This window comes from Mytilus californianus, unplaced genomic scaffold, assembly GCF_021869535.1.
Source record: "Mytilus californianus isolate M0D057914Y unplaced genomic scaffold, xbMytCali1.0.p SCAF_6, whole genome shotgun sequence".
NCBI classification, from domain to species: domain Eukaryota; kingdom Metazoa; phylum Mollusca; class Bivalvia; order Mytilida; family Mytilidae; genus Mytilus; species Mytilus californianus.
Genome location: NW_026262712.1, coordinates 101,095,156 through 101,111,410, shown reverse-complemented (window position 1 = coordinate 101,111,410; position 16,255 = coordinate 101,095,156). Strand labels below are relative to the sequence as shown.

Here is a 16,255-nt window from a genome sequence, read left to right as displayed (position 1 = left end):
AGTTTTTACACACAAAAACGATGTTGTTTGGGGCTTTATCTGCGGGGACAACAACATATTTGTCATGGAGGTAGGACAAGAGTTTTGCAACATTCGGGTCTTTAAAGATTGACGTAGCATGGGTATTAATAGACCCATTCATTTTCTTAATTCTGATTTGTATCAACGACCTCACAGCCTTAATCCATTTGGAAAGAATATCTACGTCTTCCTTCTCGCGCTTAGCCCATTGCCTGGCATAATACTCGACTGGATCCATCAGTATTTTGAAGTTGTATTTCCAATTGATGGATTTAGACTCACGATATTTCGGATCTTTGGATAACACATTTCGCAGGGAAGTGTTATTGACAATGTTAAGGTTACCGGTAATAACGTGACCAGCCAGATTATATGTGAATTGGGAACTAGCACAAGTGCAATCAGGAGGTTATGAGTTCAAGTCGTCAATATTGAGATCCTGCAAAACGTGTTTGTAATTGAAAATTTTAGTTGCAATTGGTTTGGTATAGGTATAAGAAATGATTGGTACTGACTGATCTTTGAAATAAGGAGTTATTTTCGACTGAACTAATTTATGATGAAGGATATTGCCTAACATGACGCCATTGAGACCTTTGTTGGCAAAGGAAAGTTTAAGAAACTATATTTTCTCTTTTCATCTTTTCCAATGCGAACTGGTTTGAAAAGTCTGTGACTTGCAATATCCGAAATGATAGCTGTAATTTTGTATTGGTTTGAATGAGGGTTTGTAACAGTGGTTTCCAAACATAAATTGAACAGAGAATGAAGTTATGAAAGGGGTAACGAATTAAGTTTCGTGCGAATGTGATGAATACCTAACGGCTTTTGTATAAATGGCAGCAAGTCATTAATAGAGACATCATGCAGAGTAGGTAATGTATAATAACGATGACCATGACTGCGTCTACGTTGAGGAGTAGAGTTGAAAATAATCATCACATTCACCGAGCTACACGAAGGACTAGATAGAATACCTATACCATAAATTTTGTCATTGCAACCATATGGTGTAGCAGTTCCCAATCGTCGAATCCAGTAGTCTTCTTTGTGTCTACGGAGAGGCGTTGCAAGATGAGGATTGTTAGTCCTGTGGTATATTTTTTCGATGATTCGAACTGTCATAGAAACGATGGAATGATCAGGCTGATTAAAATGCTGGTAAAGAATGTCGTTTGCATTGAGGTTAATGTCTGATCTATGGCCTTCCTTTCGTTTCACCGACGTATACCAATCCCCAAACGTTACACTCTAATCGATCCGTAGACGACATTTATAGATTTATAATTCAGATCATCGTTACTTCTGGTAAAATAAGACTTCTAAGTTAAATTGCTAGCGAATTGAGCATCTGTTATTAAAATTTCACAAGTTTTGCAGCCTTTGGCTGCACATTTCGAAATGCGACAATGTTGTTCAGAGTCATCAAAATCTAAAATGTCTTTAAGGAGAACTGAAAATGGCTGTGTATGTGTATTATTGCTATTGTCACTAGTATGATGATATGAATGAGTCATGTTTTTGATATTTGTCATGTCTGGTGATGAGGAGACACCTGCCGTATCAGACGACACCGTGGCCATGGTGACTTCTGTTTCGGACCTTTTTATACTGGGCGACATCCGAGCCAGGAGTCCTGTTAGATCTTCGTAAATTCATGCAATTTTGTTACTGGGCGGATGATGTCCTCGGGAACAAAATGTTCACCAGCAGAGACATCGACCCAGTGGTAATAAAAGAGGGGCGAAAGATACCAGAGGAACAGTCAAACTCATAAATCGAAAATAAACTGACAACCCCATGGCTAAAAATGAAAAAGACAAACAGACAAATAATAGTACACAAGAAACAACACAGAAAACTAAAGACTGAGCAAGACGAACCCCACCAAAGTCGTGGGGTGATCTCAGGTGCTCCGGAAGGGTAAGCAGATCCTGCTCCACATCTGGCACCCGTCGTGTTGTTCATGTTGTTACAAACCCGGTAAATAGTCTAATTCGGTAGGTCACATTCATGAAAAGGGAAAGGGATTGTAGTTACGATGTTAGAAACATATCCGATATCATCTGTGAAACGGTTATTCCATAACGGTCAACCAACTCGTGATGGCGTCCGTAAAATTTACGAAGGGATGATTTCAACTTCACCATTTGGAACTCTTAGTTTAATAGCTTCCTTATATAACTGAACGAATAAATATGATCTATGACACAATGTAAATACAAAATCAATAAAATAAGGGGTATATGTTAGACAATTTCAGAAAAACAACAATAACATTGAACATATCTTTTGTAATTTCGCCGTTTTGAAGAATAATTGTCTAATTGATAACCATACTTTAATTCCTTATTTTGATATTGCATTCCAATTGTATTCTAGTACCTGAATATGCACAATCTTTCCTTTTGAATATCAATACCTAATTGCAGATATTCCAATAATACTGCAAATGACACAATGGTAAATGCACAAATTGGGAATAACGTAGAAATGAAAGGTCACTATTGTCACTGCAGTGCCGCCATTAAAAGCTGTTATTTAGTTAAGAAATGGTCAAACCTTTTTTGGCAGTAGGTACATGTAACATAAAAACACCTTCTTTGAGTACAAATAACATTACAGCTTCTGATGATGGTACATATCGGTGTTTTGTTTACAATGAAAATGGATCGTCGTTTGTGGATATTTTTCTGTTTACATGGAGTAAGTACAATAATTATTGTTATCGTATTTATACATTGTATTATTCACTGATTGTCGTGAAACAATCAATCAAAACTAATTCATACTTTAACTAATTTTTTTTATTTCAAAAACCAAATACCTACTATAACCGATACCCTTACCCTAACGGGGTCGTCGTTAGTTATACACAGTTTCTTCTTTTGAAGATTTTTAGTGAACATCCTAAACATGCACTTTATAAGTTCCCGAAAATATAATTTGGGAGTCAACTTAGCGTAGTACCGAAACGTATTACGGCCATCCTTTTTTATTTTTTTTATTGTCGACTTTAATCTAGGAATTTTCAACTTTAATCTTGGAATTATCATCTTTAATCTTGGAATACTCAACTTTAATCTTGGAATTTAAAAATTTAATCTTAGATTTTCAAAATTTGATCTTGGAATTATCAACTTTTATCTTGGAATAATCAAACATATAATTTAATTTTGAAATCGTCAACTTTAATCTTGGAATTATCAACTTAGTCTTGGAATGTCCATCTTTAATCTTAGAATTATCAACATTATCCACGTATAACAATTACTAGGAAGTTACATCCCTCATGAATATTAGGTGTAATACCACCAAATCATGGTATGTCACATCCGGTTGCATACGAAAATAGGTCGAAAAAAAATATTTCCTAGAATTTGACAGTTGTAGGTAATTAATCCTACATTTTATTGCAGTAAAACATTTCTTGGTCAAAAACATATATCTTGGGTATTTCAAAGCACCATTACTTTTTTTTGTTTGCGGTTTCTATAGAATATTTTGGAAACTTGAGGTTACATAATTACTAAAACTTGTACACAAGTTAAATAAGGGGGGAAATTTGATTGGTTAACTTCCAGTGATTGTTATTTTCTTATATGCAATGAAATGTTATGTGAATTTTTTTCTATAGTACTGGACAGGATAAAACTTTACTCCTTCCAATTATTTCTTTATTTGAAACAAAGATAAATTCTGTATAATTTTTTAAAAAGTGCAAATTTAACAAAGACTAATAGGGGATAATCAATGGTGGTATTACACCTATTAGGCTACGTCAAGCTATACATGACTTTAGATACATGCCTTTTTTCTTTTACATTTTACCAAAATATTTGCCGCAAATTATATGTTGATTAAGTTTATATTGAGAAATACAATAAACTATGAGCTAGAAGTAAAATATCAGTCATTGAAAGGTTACAGTTGATAATCAAAAGATTAAAGTTGATAATTCCAAGATTCAAATTGAAAATTCAAGTAACTTATGTTGGAAATTCAAAGAATACAGTTGATAATTCCAAGATAAAAGTCGACAATTTAGAAAATAGAAAAAAATTGTCCTAATACGCTTCCGTAAATTACATACCTTTTTGGTTATAAGACTTACATTCTGTGTATTTAAGGTTCTTATTCTTTCTTCCGTCACGTCTATTCTCCTCGGAAACTGATTCGTGTTTTGGAACTTCTTTAATGAAAATGAAAGTAAACCTTTTCCAAATAGAGGCTTGTAGTTCCACGATTAAAGTTGATACTAGTAATTCCAAAATTAAAGTTTGAAGTAAAAGATTAAAGTTGACAATTCCAAGATTAAAGTTCGAAATTCAAAATTAAAATTGATAATTCCAAGATTAAAGTTGGCAATTACAAGATTAAAGATGATAATTCCAGGATTTAAGTAGGAAATTCCAATATCAAAGTTGAGAATTCGAAGATTAAGGTTGATATGAATGAATGAATGAATGAATGAATATTTATTTGCAAAAGCATATAGAACATGCTATGGCAATACATAATATATACACAATGTGACAAAAGACTGATAACAAAGAACAATACAATAATAACATAACTAACCAATAATATAAGATCTAGCTTTCCATGCATTGTTCAAATAGTTACAGAGCTTTATTGTTAGCGATCTAGAATTAGCTTTCAACAAACAAGATAGTTTAAAAATATTAATCCATGAACAATAATAGCGTGGCAGAACAAATATTCTAATCGCCCTATATGTTGGACATACTAATACAAATGCAATCATAAAAATTTTGTGAAAAGCTGTGCATATAAACCTGAACTAAATATCACATAAAACTTAGATCCGATCAAAAAAAAATCGTGAGAGGTGTTTATTTAAATATCTCTCAGAATAAATGCATCTTCATTATGTTTAATGGTTAGTACATGTAAGTGAGGCTGTATACATTCATTAATACTCAGTGCAATTCGGACTGTAAATGACCTGTTAGTTGAACATGGAAATATATTGACAAATGAAAATGATATATAATATCAAACCATGTTTCTACAGTTTTGTGGGATTATTCTTGCAGTAAAAAAGTCGTTACAAGCCATTGGAGTCGACACTGAAAGACAGAAATAAACATAAGGATATTATGCCTTTTAATGTTAAAATTTTCTTCAAGTCAGAAAAGGGTTCAAATGACATTTATACTATATTAAACCGAGGTACTAAACCTATAGATTTTGCAGCAGAAAACAATGGGAAGGTATCCTATATAAAGTTGTAGAAAAAATACCATTTGGTCTTACCAAGGTTTCAAAAAACACTATGGTATATTGGTTTCAATATAGAATTATTCATTATAATTTGGGTAGAAACGCTTTACTCATTAAAAAAAACTTTGTAAATTGTAATTTTTGAACATTTTGCAAGGAAGAACCAGAATCTATAGAACATTTTCTTTGGAGTTGTCACACAGTAGCCAACATTTGGTACAATCTGAGTTCTTGGATTTACAAAATAGTTCATATCGAAAGTCCACTAAATATGAATATTGACATTTTTGGCCTCTATGAAAATCATAAATTGAATTTTATCAAAAATTAAGTTATTTCACTGACAAAATACTTCATATACAGATCTATGATGCAAGATATCAAACCTCATATAAAAGGACTTCAAAATTACATAAAAGAAAACTTTATTTTAGAAAAACAGATATCCTCACAATATTTCAGTGTAGAAGAACACAACTTGTACTCGAACCCCTGGGCTAAAGTCACTGATTAAATTTTAAATGTGTAAATCTATATACAAATGTGTGTACTAGTATATGATTATTTGACTTTTACAGCGATGAAAGGAAAGATAAAATTGAAAAAAGTTATAATTTCTAGAGTAGCACAAACACAATCCGATAACTTAAAACAGGTTTTTAACAATGGATGATATGCTCTGTTCAGAACTTTCATGTTCAGAAACAAAAGAGTCACTGAGAGATTAATCAAGGTTTGCAAGTCTTGCTACTTTTTTTCAACTTGTCGCAATGATGGAGATACGGTAAAGGGACTACTGTATACAGGATTCTTTTGTCACTTTGTTTTTCGATACCTGGTCATCGTTTTGTGTGTTGTAAGCTCCAATTCAAATATCTTCGAAATTCTTTGCAAAAGTTACTGTTTGATCACTAAATATTCATTTAATTCAGTTAAACAAGGTTTGTTTTACTTTAGGCAATCACATATATACATAAAATCAGATGGTCACATGAAAAACTGTACTGACATTGAATTGTTAAAACGAAGAAGAATCCCTTGCTAGTTCAGCAAATTGCCTTTCTTTTAATTCTAACTTTCGTCTTTCGATGTTTAATCTTGCTGTTTCAACCTCTAATCTTTTTGTTTCTACATTCAAAATCAATTCTTGTATTCTGCTCTCATTGGATTTGTATGATTTATCTACAAAAAATGGAAATACAGTTTTCAAATTTATTGGTAATTAGAGCAATGGTGTGTTAATGCGCTGAAACTGTAGGTTATTTGGTATGTTTTTTTTTTTTATAAATTCTGAATTATGTCAAATAGCTCATCATTTGTATCATGTGTATTAAGATAAATTTTGGATGTGCTAGTTTCGCTATTAATTTTCCCAATTGCTCATTCTACTATATATTTTAAATTCTAAGTTAGATAAAAAGAAAAAACAGTGGCTCCAAAGAGCTGGTGTCGCTTACCTTGACTTGTGACAGGCACATACATTGATAGTCTGGTGGGTTTAAACATGTTAGCGGGATCCCAGCCCTCCACCTATCTGGGACAGTGGTGTAACAGTACAACAGTACATTTAATGTGATACTAAAACTCAGATATATCATACAAACACCCCATTACAGTAAACAAATACATAAAAAACATAAAACCAAAAGGGATAATTTAAAGATAATCAAAGATATTTCAATGTCTGCAATATTTTAATTCACTGTAACAGTTCTGATTTTTCTATATTAGTATACGTAGAAAGATTATAACTTCTATTGTTTTCAAGAATGTGTGTGTTGTGTTGTGTTTCAATTTCTTATTTCAAAACTTTAGATTGTTTGTATGTAGAAAATGAAATAAAAATCATTAAAATTGTCGAATAAAACATATCTTTCGTCAGAATGTACAGCCGGATATAAACTGGCGTCTTATCTATACTACTGAAACAACCAGGTCCAATTTGTTAGCCGGCATGGCTAAAACACAACGAATCAAAGAATTCAACTTTATATATAACCATTATAGTACAATTGTGTTAATTAAAATTTACACCATTTCAAGGAATGGTCCAAAAAGAAAGATTTTGAAAGCAGAGAAAACTGTGCAACTTACAATCAACAAGACTTTATCAGACACTATAAATACTAAAAATCAAGGCTAAAAATAGGGCGTAGGTACTTTAATTTGGTAACGGACCCGCAATGTCACGGTTGTGATCTCATATAACTAATGACAATACGAATTTAAACTTAGTCTATGTATTCCCAATTTGTGGTAACCATTTGTCTTTCATAAATAATTCAATGCAAACATTTTCTTTTTTCTGAGGGAAATTGTAGGAACAAATGAGGATACTTTCTAACGAGGACTTTACAAATCACCTTGAAAAAAACCGGCCATGTTAGAGTTCACAAAAAAGAAAAATGTCTCACCTGCATCTTCCGTTTTGTCTTTTTTGTCAGAGGTGGAAGAAGTTTCTGAAAAAATTGCGATGAATTAATTATTATTAATAAGTTTTTATATACGATACTCTGCTGATGGGTCTATGAAGACAATAATTGCCTTCCAAATTTTAAGTCTGCAAGGCCTGTATGCATCAAGCAACTTAAGATAATAGTTTTTTAGTAAACACCTACGTTAAAAAAACTTATTTGGTTGCTGTCATGTCCACAAAACTTACGTGGAATGTATATTACCTTTTAAACTAAGAAAGTGCATACAATTTTTTTATGTGTAGCGGTTTATGATAAATTATTTTTTTTTTCAAAAATAATTAAAATCAATAGAAAGTATGCAGTATGCTGAAAGAAAAAAAGTTAAGCTACCATTTAATCAATAAATGATAGTATTAGTAATATTGGTTTGTTCATTGCTAATTATTCCCGACCATTTCAGTCATCCCAGATGCCAGGTATAAAAGTTTGTGCGCCAGAAAATAGACTTCAAACAATATAAAGTTGTATCAGTAGGGCAACTTTTATAATGAATTCCGATTGAACTTTGATTTTGGTAAATGATGAAAATGATTTAAATTAATAGGGGCATTTTTGTTTAATCATTGGTTTTTTACATGACCGTTCATCAAACCAACCTTTTCTCGCTAATTTGTTTTTGTGTGTATATTTAAGTTGGTTAAGTATTATTTTTTTTCTTTTAAGATTTTTGTAAATTTTCAATAAAGATTAAAATATAATTCATGGATAAAATCTCTTTTTATTGATCTTGTATTGCAGATATTTGTCAATTTTTTTTCTCACAGTTATGCCCAAAATACAAACAAATTGGCAAATAATTATCATTTGAGGGAAATATCTACTATCAGAAAAGGACAGAAAACTTCGGCTTTGTTGACCTTTTTCAAGATCCTTTCTATGTGAACATTTTGCTGTATAAAGTTACTCTTTACCTTCTATAGTTTTTGTCATATACATAAAAAGAGTAAACATCGCCATTTTCAGCCATTACTCCTATCAAGAGTCAACTTTAAATTCATAAAATGGTTTTTTAAACAATACATAGTGTATTTGCAACGTTTAGTCGGCTAATAAATGTTCTAATTCAAATTTGTCTGCGGGTTTCATAAAAACATGCTGGAAATTCCTAGTTAATTCCTGATGCAAGTATGTCTAGTAAACATAATAATTATTAAAAGGAAGATGTGGTATGATTGCAAATAAGACAACTCTTCAAAAGAGACATAATGACACAGAAATTTATAACTACTGGTCAACGTTCTGCCTTAAACAATGAGCAAAGCCTTAACCGCATAGTCAGCCATAAAAAGCCACAAAATGACAAATGTAAGACAATTCAAACGAGAAAACTTACGGTCTTATAAATGTATAAAAAAAAGAACGAAAAACGAAAAAACTCACGGCCTTATTTATGTACAAAAAATGAACGAAAAACAAATATGAAACACAGCAGCAAACGACAACCACTGAATTACAGACTCCTGACCTGTTACAGTCACATACATAGATGGTCTGGTGGGTTTAAACAAGTAAGCGGGATCCCAGCCCTCCACCTATCTGGGACAGTGGTGTTACAGTACAACAGTACATTTAATGTGATACTATACTCAGATATATCATACAAACACCCAATTACAGTAAACAAATACATATAAAATATAAAACCAAAAAGGGGTAATTTAAAGATAATCAAAGATAATTCAATGTCTGCAATATTTTAATTCACTGTTCTGATTTTCCTATATTAGTATACGTAGAAAGATTATAACTTCTATTGTTTTTTAGAATATGTGTGATGTGTAGTGTTTCAATTTCTTATTTCAAAACTTTAGATTGTTTGTATGTAGAAAATGAAATAAAAATCATTAAATATGTCGAATAAAACATATCTTTCGTCAGAATGTACAGCCGGATATAAACTGGCGTCTTATCTATACTACTGAAATAACCAGGTCCAATTTGTTAGCCGGCATGGCTGAAACACAACGAATCAAAGATTTCAAATTCATATATAACCATTATAGTACAATTGTGTTGATTAAAATTACACCATTTCAAGGACTTGTCCAAAAAGAAAGATTTTAAAAGCAGAGAAAACTGTGCAACTTACAATCAACAAGACTTTATCAGACACTATAAATACTAAAAATCAAGGCTAAACATAGGGCGTAGGTACTTTAATTTAGTTGCGGACCCGCAATGTCACGGTTGTGATCTCATATAACTGATGACAATACGAATTTAAACTTAGTCTTTGTATTCCCAATTTGTGGTAACCATTTGTCTTTCAAAAATAATTCAATGCAAACATTTTCTTTTTTCTGAGGAAAATTGTAGGAACAAATGAGGATACTTTCTAACGAGGACTTTACAAATCACCTTGAAAAAAACCGGCCATGTTAAAGTTCATAAAAAATGAAAATGTCTCACCTGCATCTTCCGTTTTGTCTTTTTTGTCAGAAGTGGAAGAAGTTTCTGAAAAAGTTGCTATGAATTAATTATTATCAATAATTTTTTATATACGATACTCTGCTGATGGGTCTATGAAGACAACACATTGCCTTCCAAATTTTAAGTCTGCAAGGCCTGTATGCATCAAGCAACTTAAGATAATAGTTTTTTAGTAAACGCCTACGTTAAAAAAAAAACTTATTTGGTTGCTGTAATGTCTACACAACTTACGTGGAATGTATATTACCTTTTAAACTAAGAAAGTGCATACGATTTTCTTTATGTGTAGCGGTTTATGATAAATTATTTTTTTCAAAAATAATTAAAATCCATAGAAAGTATGCAGTATTGCTGAAAGAGAAAAAGTTAAGCTACCATTTAATCAATAAATGATAGTATTAGTAATATTGGTTTGTTCATTGCTAATTATTCCCAACCATTTCAATCATCCCAGATACCAGGATTAAAAGTTTTTGCGCCAGAAAATAGACTTTAAACAATACATAGTTGTATCAGTAGGGCAACTTTATATAATGAATTCCGATTGAACTTTGATTTTGGAAAATGATGAAATTCATTTAAATTGATAGGGGCATTTTTGTTTAATCATTGTTGTTTCACATGACCGTTCATCAAAACAACCTTTTCTCGCCAATTTGTTTTTTGTGTATATATTTAAGTTGGTTAAGGACATAACACACCAATATTAATTAAACTTCAGCCTGTTTCAAAAGGATGCATTGTTCAAGAAATGTTTATATTAAAAATCAAATATTGCACCTATGAAAACATGAGATCAGCAAACGTATACATAACGGTAATAGAGAAAGGTTTCCTATTTCAGTTTTTCTTAGTTAAGTGAAGACTTAGATTATTGTATATAAACGACTTAAGAATTTTACTTACCCAAAGAACTGTTAATGATACATCCATTGACTCTGACACAAGAATGATAAATTGTGCATCGAATATATGTTAAAAAAGTGCTGACATTTTGATTAATATTTTCTTACTTGATTACATATCCAGAAAAGATGACAAACAATATCCTCAGTTTCTTTACAGAAACAGCACAATGTAATTTAATTTAACCGACATTTATGCATTACTGAATTTCTAGCAAGAATTAATTTCATGTAGTATGTAAACTTTAACATACATTTGTTTAGTGAGCATGGTGAGTTTTTAGTTCTTGAAACAAATTTTGCTTCTTGTTTTTTTTCCAGGACACTCAGTATACCAAATATTTTTGTTCATTCTTATCAAAATTGATAATAAATTAAATTTTTGTATTTGTTATTCATGTAATTTTCACTGAAAAAGTAGTAAAATTTTTCCAGGCTTTCAGTCTAATATGAAGTATATAATGAAAATCCCAGAAAATAAATATTAAAGTTGTATTATCTGATATGTGCATGTAAAATTCTATTTTTCTTTAAGAAATCAATAAAGCAAAACATCCTGATTCACACTTAATCAGGCATAATGTACAATGGTGTTGTGACAAATCATCTCTTCTTACTGTTCAATGATATATTCATCTGACTCCGGACATTAGGTATGTTTGATTTTTTTGATTACTGCTGTTAATTCATACTTAATTTTCTAGAGCAAACAGCTTTTATAGGGTAATTTTGAAACATATTGTCATGGATTTTTTTTATTAAGGTTAATATTTTCTATTATTTTCTTTAATTTTTTTTTTAATTCCATATTTCGAAGAAAACTCAATATCAACACAATCCACTTGGTCAAAATGGGGTGTATTTTTTTGCCATATTAATTTACTTGTGTTATCCCTTTCCCTTACATTTTATAATAACACAACTGAAATTTTGATCTTTCTTAATTTTATTTATTTCATATTAAAAACTGTAAATAAAATTTATTTATTTCATATTAAAAACTGTAAATAAAATTGACAAATCATCATTTGCTAGACGCAAAAAATTGAAAATTCATTCTCCTCCTTAAGATGCGTTTTAAGTTAAACAGATCCTGCTCCGAATGTGACAACTGTCGTATTGGTCATCGTAAGAATTTAGGTGTAAAAGTGTATTTCAGGGTTGGAATAATCTAGGAAAAGACGACGGGAGAATGGCTATGACAATTGCTACATATTCATGGTCATTTGTGACACAGATATTCCATAGCGGCCAATCCACTTACAATCATAGTGAAGACTTTTAAACTTAAAAAGAAAAGACATAAAATTTACCACTAGGAATGTAGATCCATTAATTCCTGGTTAGAAGCAACCACGCCTCAAGGTCATTACTGGAATATCATATAAACTTGAAGAAATATAATCCAGACATAACCGCTGTTAAAATGTCACTGAATAATGAACTATGTATTGAAATGACACCATTAATATAGCAGAGCGAGAATTGTAAGGATAAAACTAGCTTCTTTTTTTTATTTAAGAAGAAGTATAAAGACTGCCTCATATTAACACAGGAACGAGTCGTCAAGAAAAGGACTGTTATTACCATAGGAATGCCAATTTGTTTGGAAAGAAGCACGTTCTTCAAACATAACAAATATATTGTTTAAAGATCCATATTTTATGCAAAACTTGTATACAGACAGATATATCTTACCTGCATCTTCTATCCTGTCTGATGTATCTGAAATACAAACAGTGTGAAACAAAGAGTTCCGGGTGAAAGTGGAATAACTTTTATGTGAAGTATTATTTTGGCCCATAAATTATATTGAATTTACTAGACTTCTAAATGTCGTAGATGCCCCTTTATTGTACATCTTGGTTGGTCGTTTTTGTTTCCGTATGTGTGTAAATGTTCTTTTTTTAAAATAACAATTGTAAATGAATAAGTCAGAATATGTCGTTAAATTGTGCTAAGTATTTTCTTTCTGTAATATTTGTTTTGATCTTCAATCTCGTTTGACACGCCTATGAAATTCTGTAATATTTATTTGATATTCTTTTATAGACAATAAGAATTTGGGAGGATCTTTCTTTATTCAATTACCTGATAACTTTCATACTTGTTATAATAAAAACAATTTACGAAAAAGTGTTAATCGATAGATTTTTGAAGACGGTTTTGAAATATAATGCAATAAATCAGCTTTAGTGGTATTCAATACTCAAGATATAAGGAGATAGCCTGTATTAAATGACATTAGAAAATAAAACGAAAAACAATATTGTCACCTTATATTATATTTTTGCGATGAGGCAGGTTAGAAAAACTTTTTGTTATTTATTGATCGTTTTAGCTATATCTTCTTATAAGACTACGTAACCATTTTTGGAAATAACGAAACTAAAAATGTCTTTATAGAAACAGACTTTATCTTAAGATATAATTACACCATTTTCTTACAAATGATTTGCATTATTTTCTTTTTTTTTTCCCTCCTAACAATTTGAACATATGAAAAAGAAGATGTGGTATAATTGCAAATGAAACAACTCTCCACGAGCGACCAAAATGACACAGAAATTAACAACTATAGGTCACCGTAAGGCCTTCAACAATAATCAAAGCCAATACCCGTTGTCTATAAAAGGCCCCGAAATGACAATGTAAAACAATTCAAACGAGAAAACTAACGGCCTAATTTATGTACAAAAAATGAACGAATAACAAATATGTAACACATAAACAAACGACAACCACTGAATTACAGCTCCTGACTTGGGACAGGCACATACATAAAGAATGTGGCGGGGTTAAACATGTTAGCGGGATCCCAACCCTCCCCCTAACCTGGGACAGTGGTGTAACAGTACAACAAAATAACGAACTATAAAAATCAGTTGAACGTTCGTTTTCTATTTCTGAAACAAGATGGTTGAAACCCTTTGTTACCTGACAGTTGATTTATATCAAACAAAATATGTATTCATTACCGGACCCTTCAGTGTAAATGTTAAAAGAAAGTAATTGCGACCGAACCATGTGGTGTATGCTTCTCAAACGATTTTTTATTTATTTTGTCAAAATGAAATGACTATTTATTATTGCATCAGTAAGATAAGTTTGATTATTATGAATTCTCAAAGGGGCATTAGCTACGAGATAAAAATAAGAAAATATGATTTGTTTTGTTCAATCATTAATGAAAGTGAAAAAGTGGAATAATAAATCGTTTTAATGCGTTACATAACACTACAGGGAGATAACTCTGTAAAAATCAGCTGAACGGTTCATTGTTAAGATATATTATATTATATTAAAAGCTACTCAATAATCAAAATTAATGATTGTCAATCTGCTAAATATCCAATGAAATTTTCCAATAAAGTGTTTGGAAAATGTTTTTTTTCAACGGGTCAAAGCAAATATTTTGTCAAAATTTTATGAAAATTGAACAAGCCAAATTGGTTTTAGTCAAGGTGTTTGGTACCACCTTTAGCCAATTTTGTTCAATTTTGTCAAAATTAGCCATAACCATCGCTGATAAATAATTAACTGGCAAATGAATAGTTCCACCTTAATGATTAAAAGAAGGAGAATGTCAACATTGAGCTCTGGATGCGGGATTTTCTTGCTGCATTGAAGACCCATTGTTGGTCTTCGGCTGTTATCTCCTTTTTGGTCGAGTTGTTGTCTCTTTGACACATTCCCCATTTCCTTTCTCGATGTTATTGAGAGTGAAACAATGGTAAACCATTTGGTTGACGGATTCGATCCACATTTTTATACAGGTAATATAGATGATTCACATACCTACAAAACTCCAATTGTACGAGTTCGCTATACATTTATATCTATATTTATGTCTATACCAAGTAATATGACCGTCGGAAGTCTCCGGAGGTCACCTTGATGGTTCATTAGATGGCGTCTAGACTAAAGTACACACGAAATGCTAAACATATTATTGAGCTCTTGCATTGTAAATTGTTAATTTTAGACTTTGAATAATTTGGATATACGTTTAAGAATGATATAAACGGAATTTGATAATAAGAGTCAAATCGACAAACATTAATTTGAAAGCTAATGCCCCTTAAAAACATCTTCAATGTAAAAAGTAGATACTCAATGAGCAAACACAAGGATTATAGTGATTACCAATATGTTATTCTATTAATTCTTTAGTAACTAATATGATAAAATATACCTTTTTGAAACATTAAAGGTATTGATTTAGCCAACCATTGATTGTCCTCTCCCTTATTCAATAATGTGTGTGCTAATGATGAAAAGGTACGCCAATACAGAACGTCAATTAAAGTTATCCAAGCATACCATCCGGCTGGAAGGATTTGTGTCAAAAGCGAGATAACTCTCTTTTGTCTTTTATCCGGGTATCTCTCAGCAATTGCTTGAAAAAGCGACTCTTTAAAAATGTTTCTATCAATAAACATATCTTTCATCTCATCGATATCCACACTTTCAGCGATTTCCTTCCTGTATCTGACTATATTCTGCCTTAGGGCTTCAGTATCTTAAAATAGGATAGAAATAGAATCATTATTAAATGAGTTCAATAATCTTTATTTTATTACAACTTATTTAACCAAATTCATGTTGTATGTAACAAACATTTAATCAAGACTAAAACAGAATCTTTTTTAGACAAAAAGAGACATTAATTTTCGAATATTTTGTTCATATTGGTGACTGGCACACTCAATGTGCATTAAGTACATAAATTGTTTTTGGTTTACGTTCACCATATATGTTTTACGTCTAAGTGAATTTTATTCAAGGGGATATACCCGGGGTATGGGAGACAACTCTTACAAATATATTGGAAGGGGTTTTTGCATTTTAACCTAACAGTAATTGAAACAGTGATCCAACAATTATGTTGTTTGCATTTGGTGATGACAATGATGCAGGGGCATATAAGAAAATTGGACATGTCTAATTTCATCAACTATAAAAATTGCATTTAAAAGACATATTAAAAAATCTAAAGCTTGAAAGCTAGACAATTTTATATTCATACATAGAATGCTTAAAAAAAGTTGATGTGCTAAAGAGTTTTTTAAATGATCATGTCTTCAATCTTGAAAGTTTTGGAAAAAGTTGAATCTGAAAATAAACTGATTAAATAATCGAGTTATGAGGTTTTATTGATAGACTATTGGTTGG

The 16,255-nt window shown here is 31.1% G+C and overlaps 2 protein-coding genes across 3 annotated transcripts in view; one reads left to right on the top strand and one right to left on the bottom strand.

Annotated features, from left to right (window-relative positions):
- The window catches only part of LOC127706696 (multidrug resistance-associated protein 1-like), a 193,882-nt gene that overhangs the window by 63,144 nt on the left and 114,483 nt on the right, over positions 1-16,255 (top strand). The gene's annotated exons all lie outside the window — the stretch shown is intronic.
- LOC127704251 (uncharacterized) overlaps positions 2,814-16,255 on the bottom strand; it is a 52,084-nt gene continuing 38,642 nt past the window's right edge. Inside the window, exons 10-14 of one of the 2 annotated variants that reach the window (XM_052208201.1) lie at positions 15,276-15,602; positions 12,779-12,805; positions 10,155-10,199; positions 7,683-7,727; positions 2,814-6,450 (exon numbers count right to left, since the gene is read on the bottom strand). In XM_052208201.1, the coding sequence (XP_052064161.1) occupies positions 6,287-6,450; positions 7,683-7,727; positions 10,155-10,199; positions 12,779-12,805; positions 15,276-15,602 (608 nt within the window). In that variant the 3' untranslated portion in view covers positions 2,814-6,286. The remainder of the gene's footprint in view (positions 6,451-7,682; positions 7,728-10,154; positions 10,200-12,778; positions 12,806-15,275; positions 15,603-16,255) is intronic. The other variant, XM_052208202.1, reaches the window with a different exon arrangement.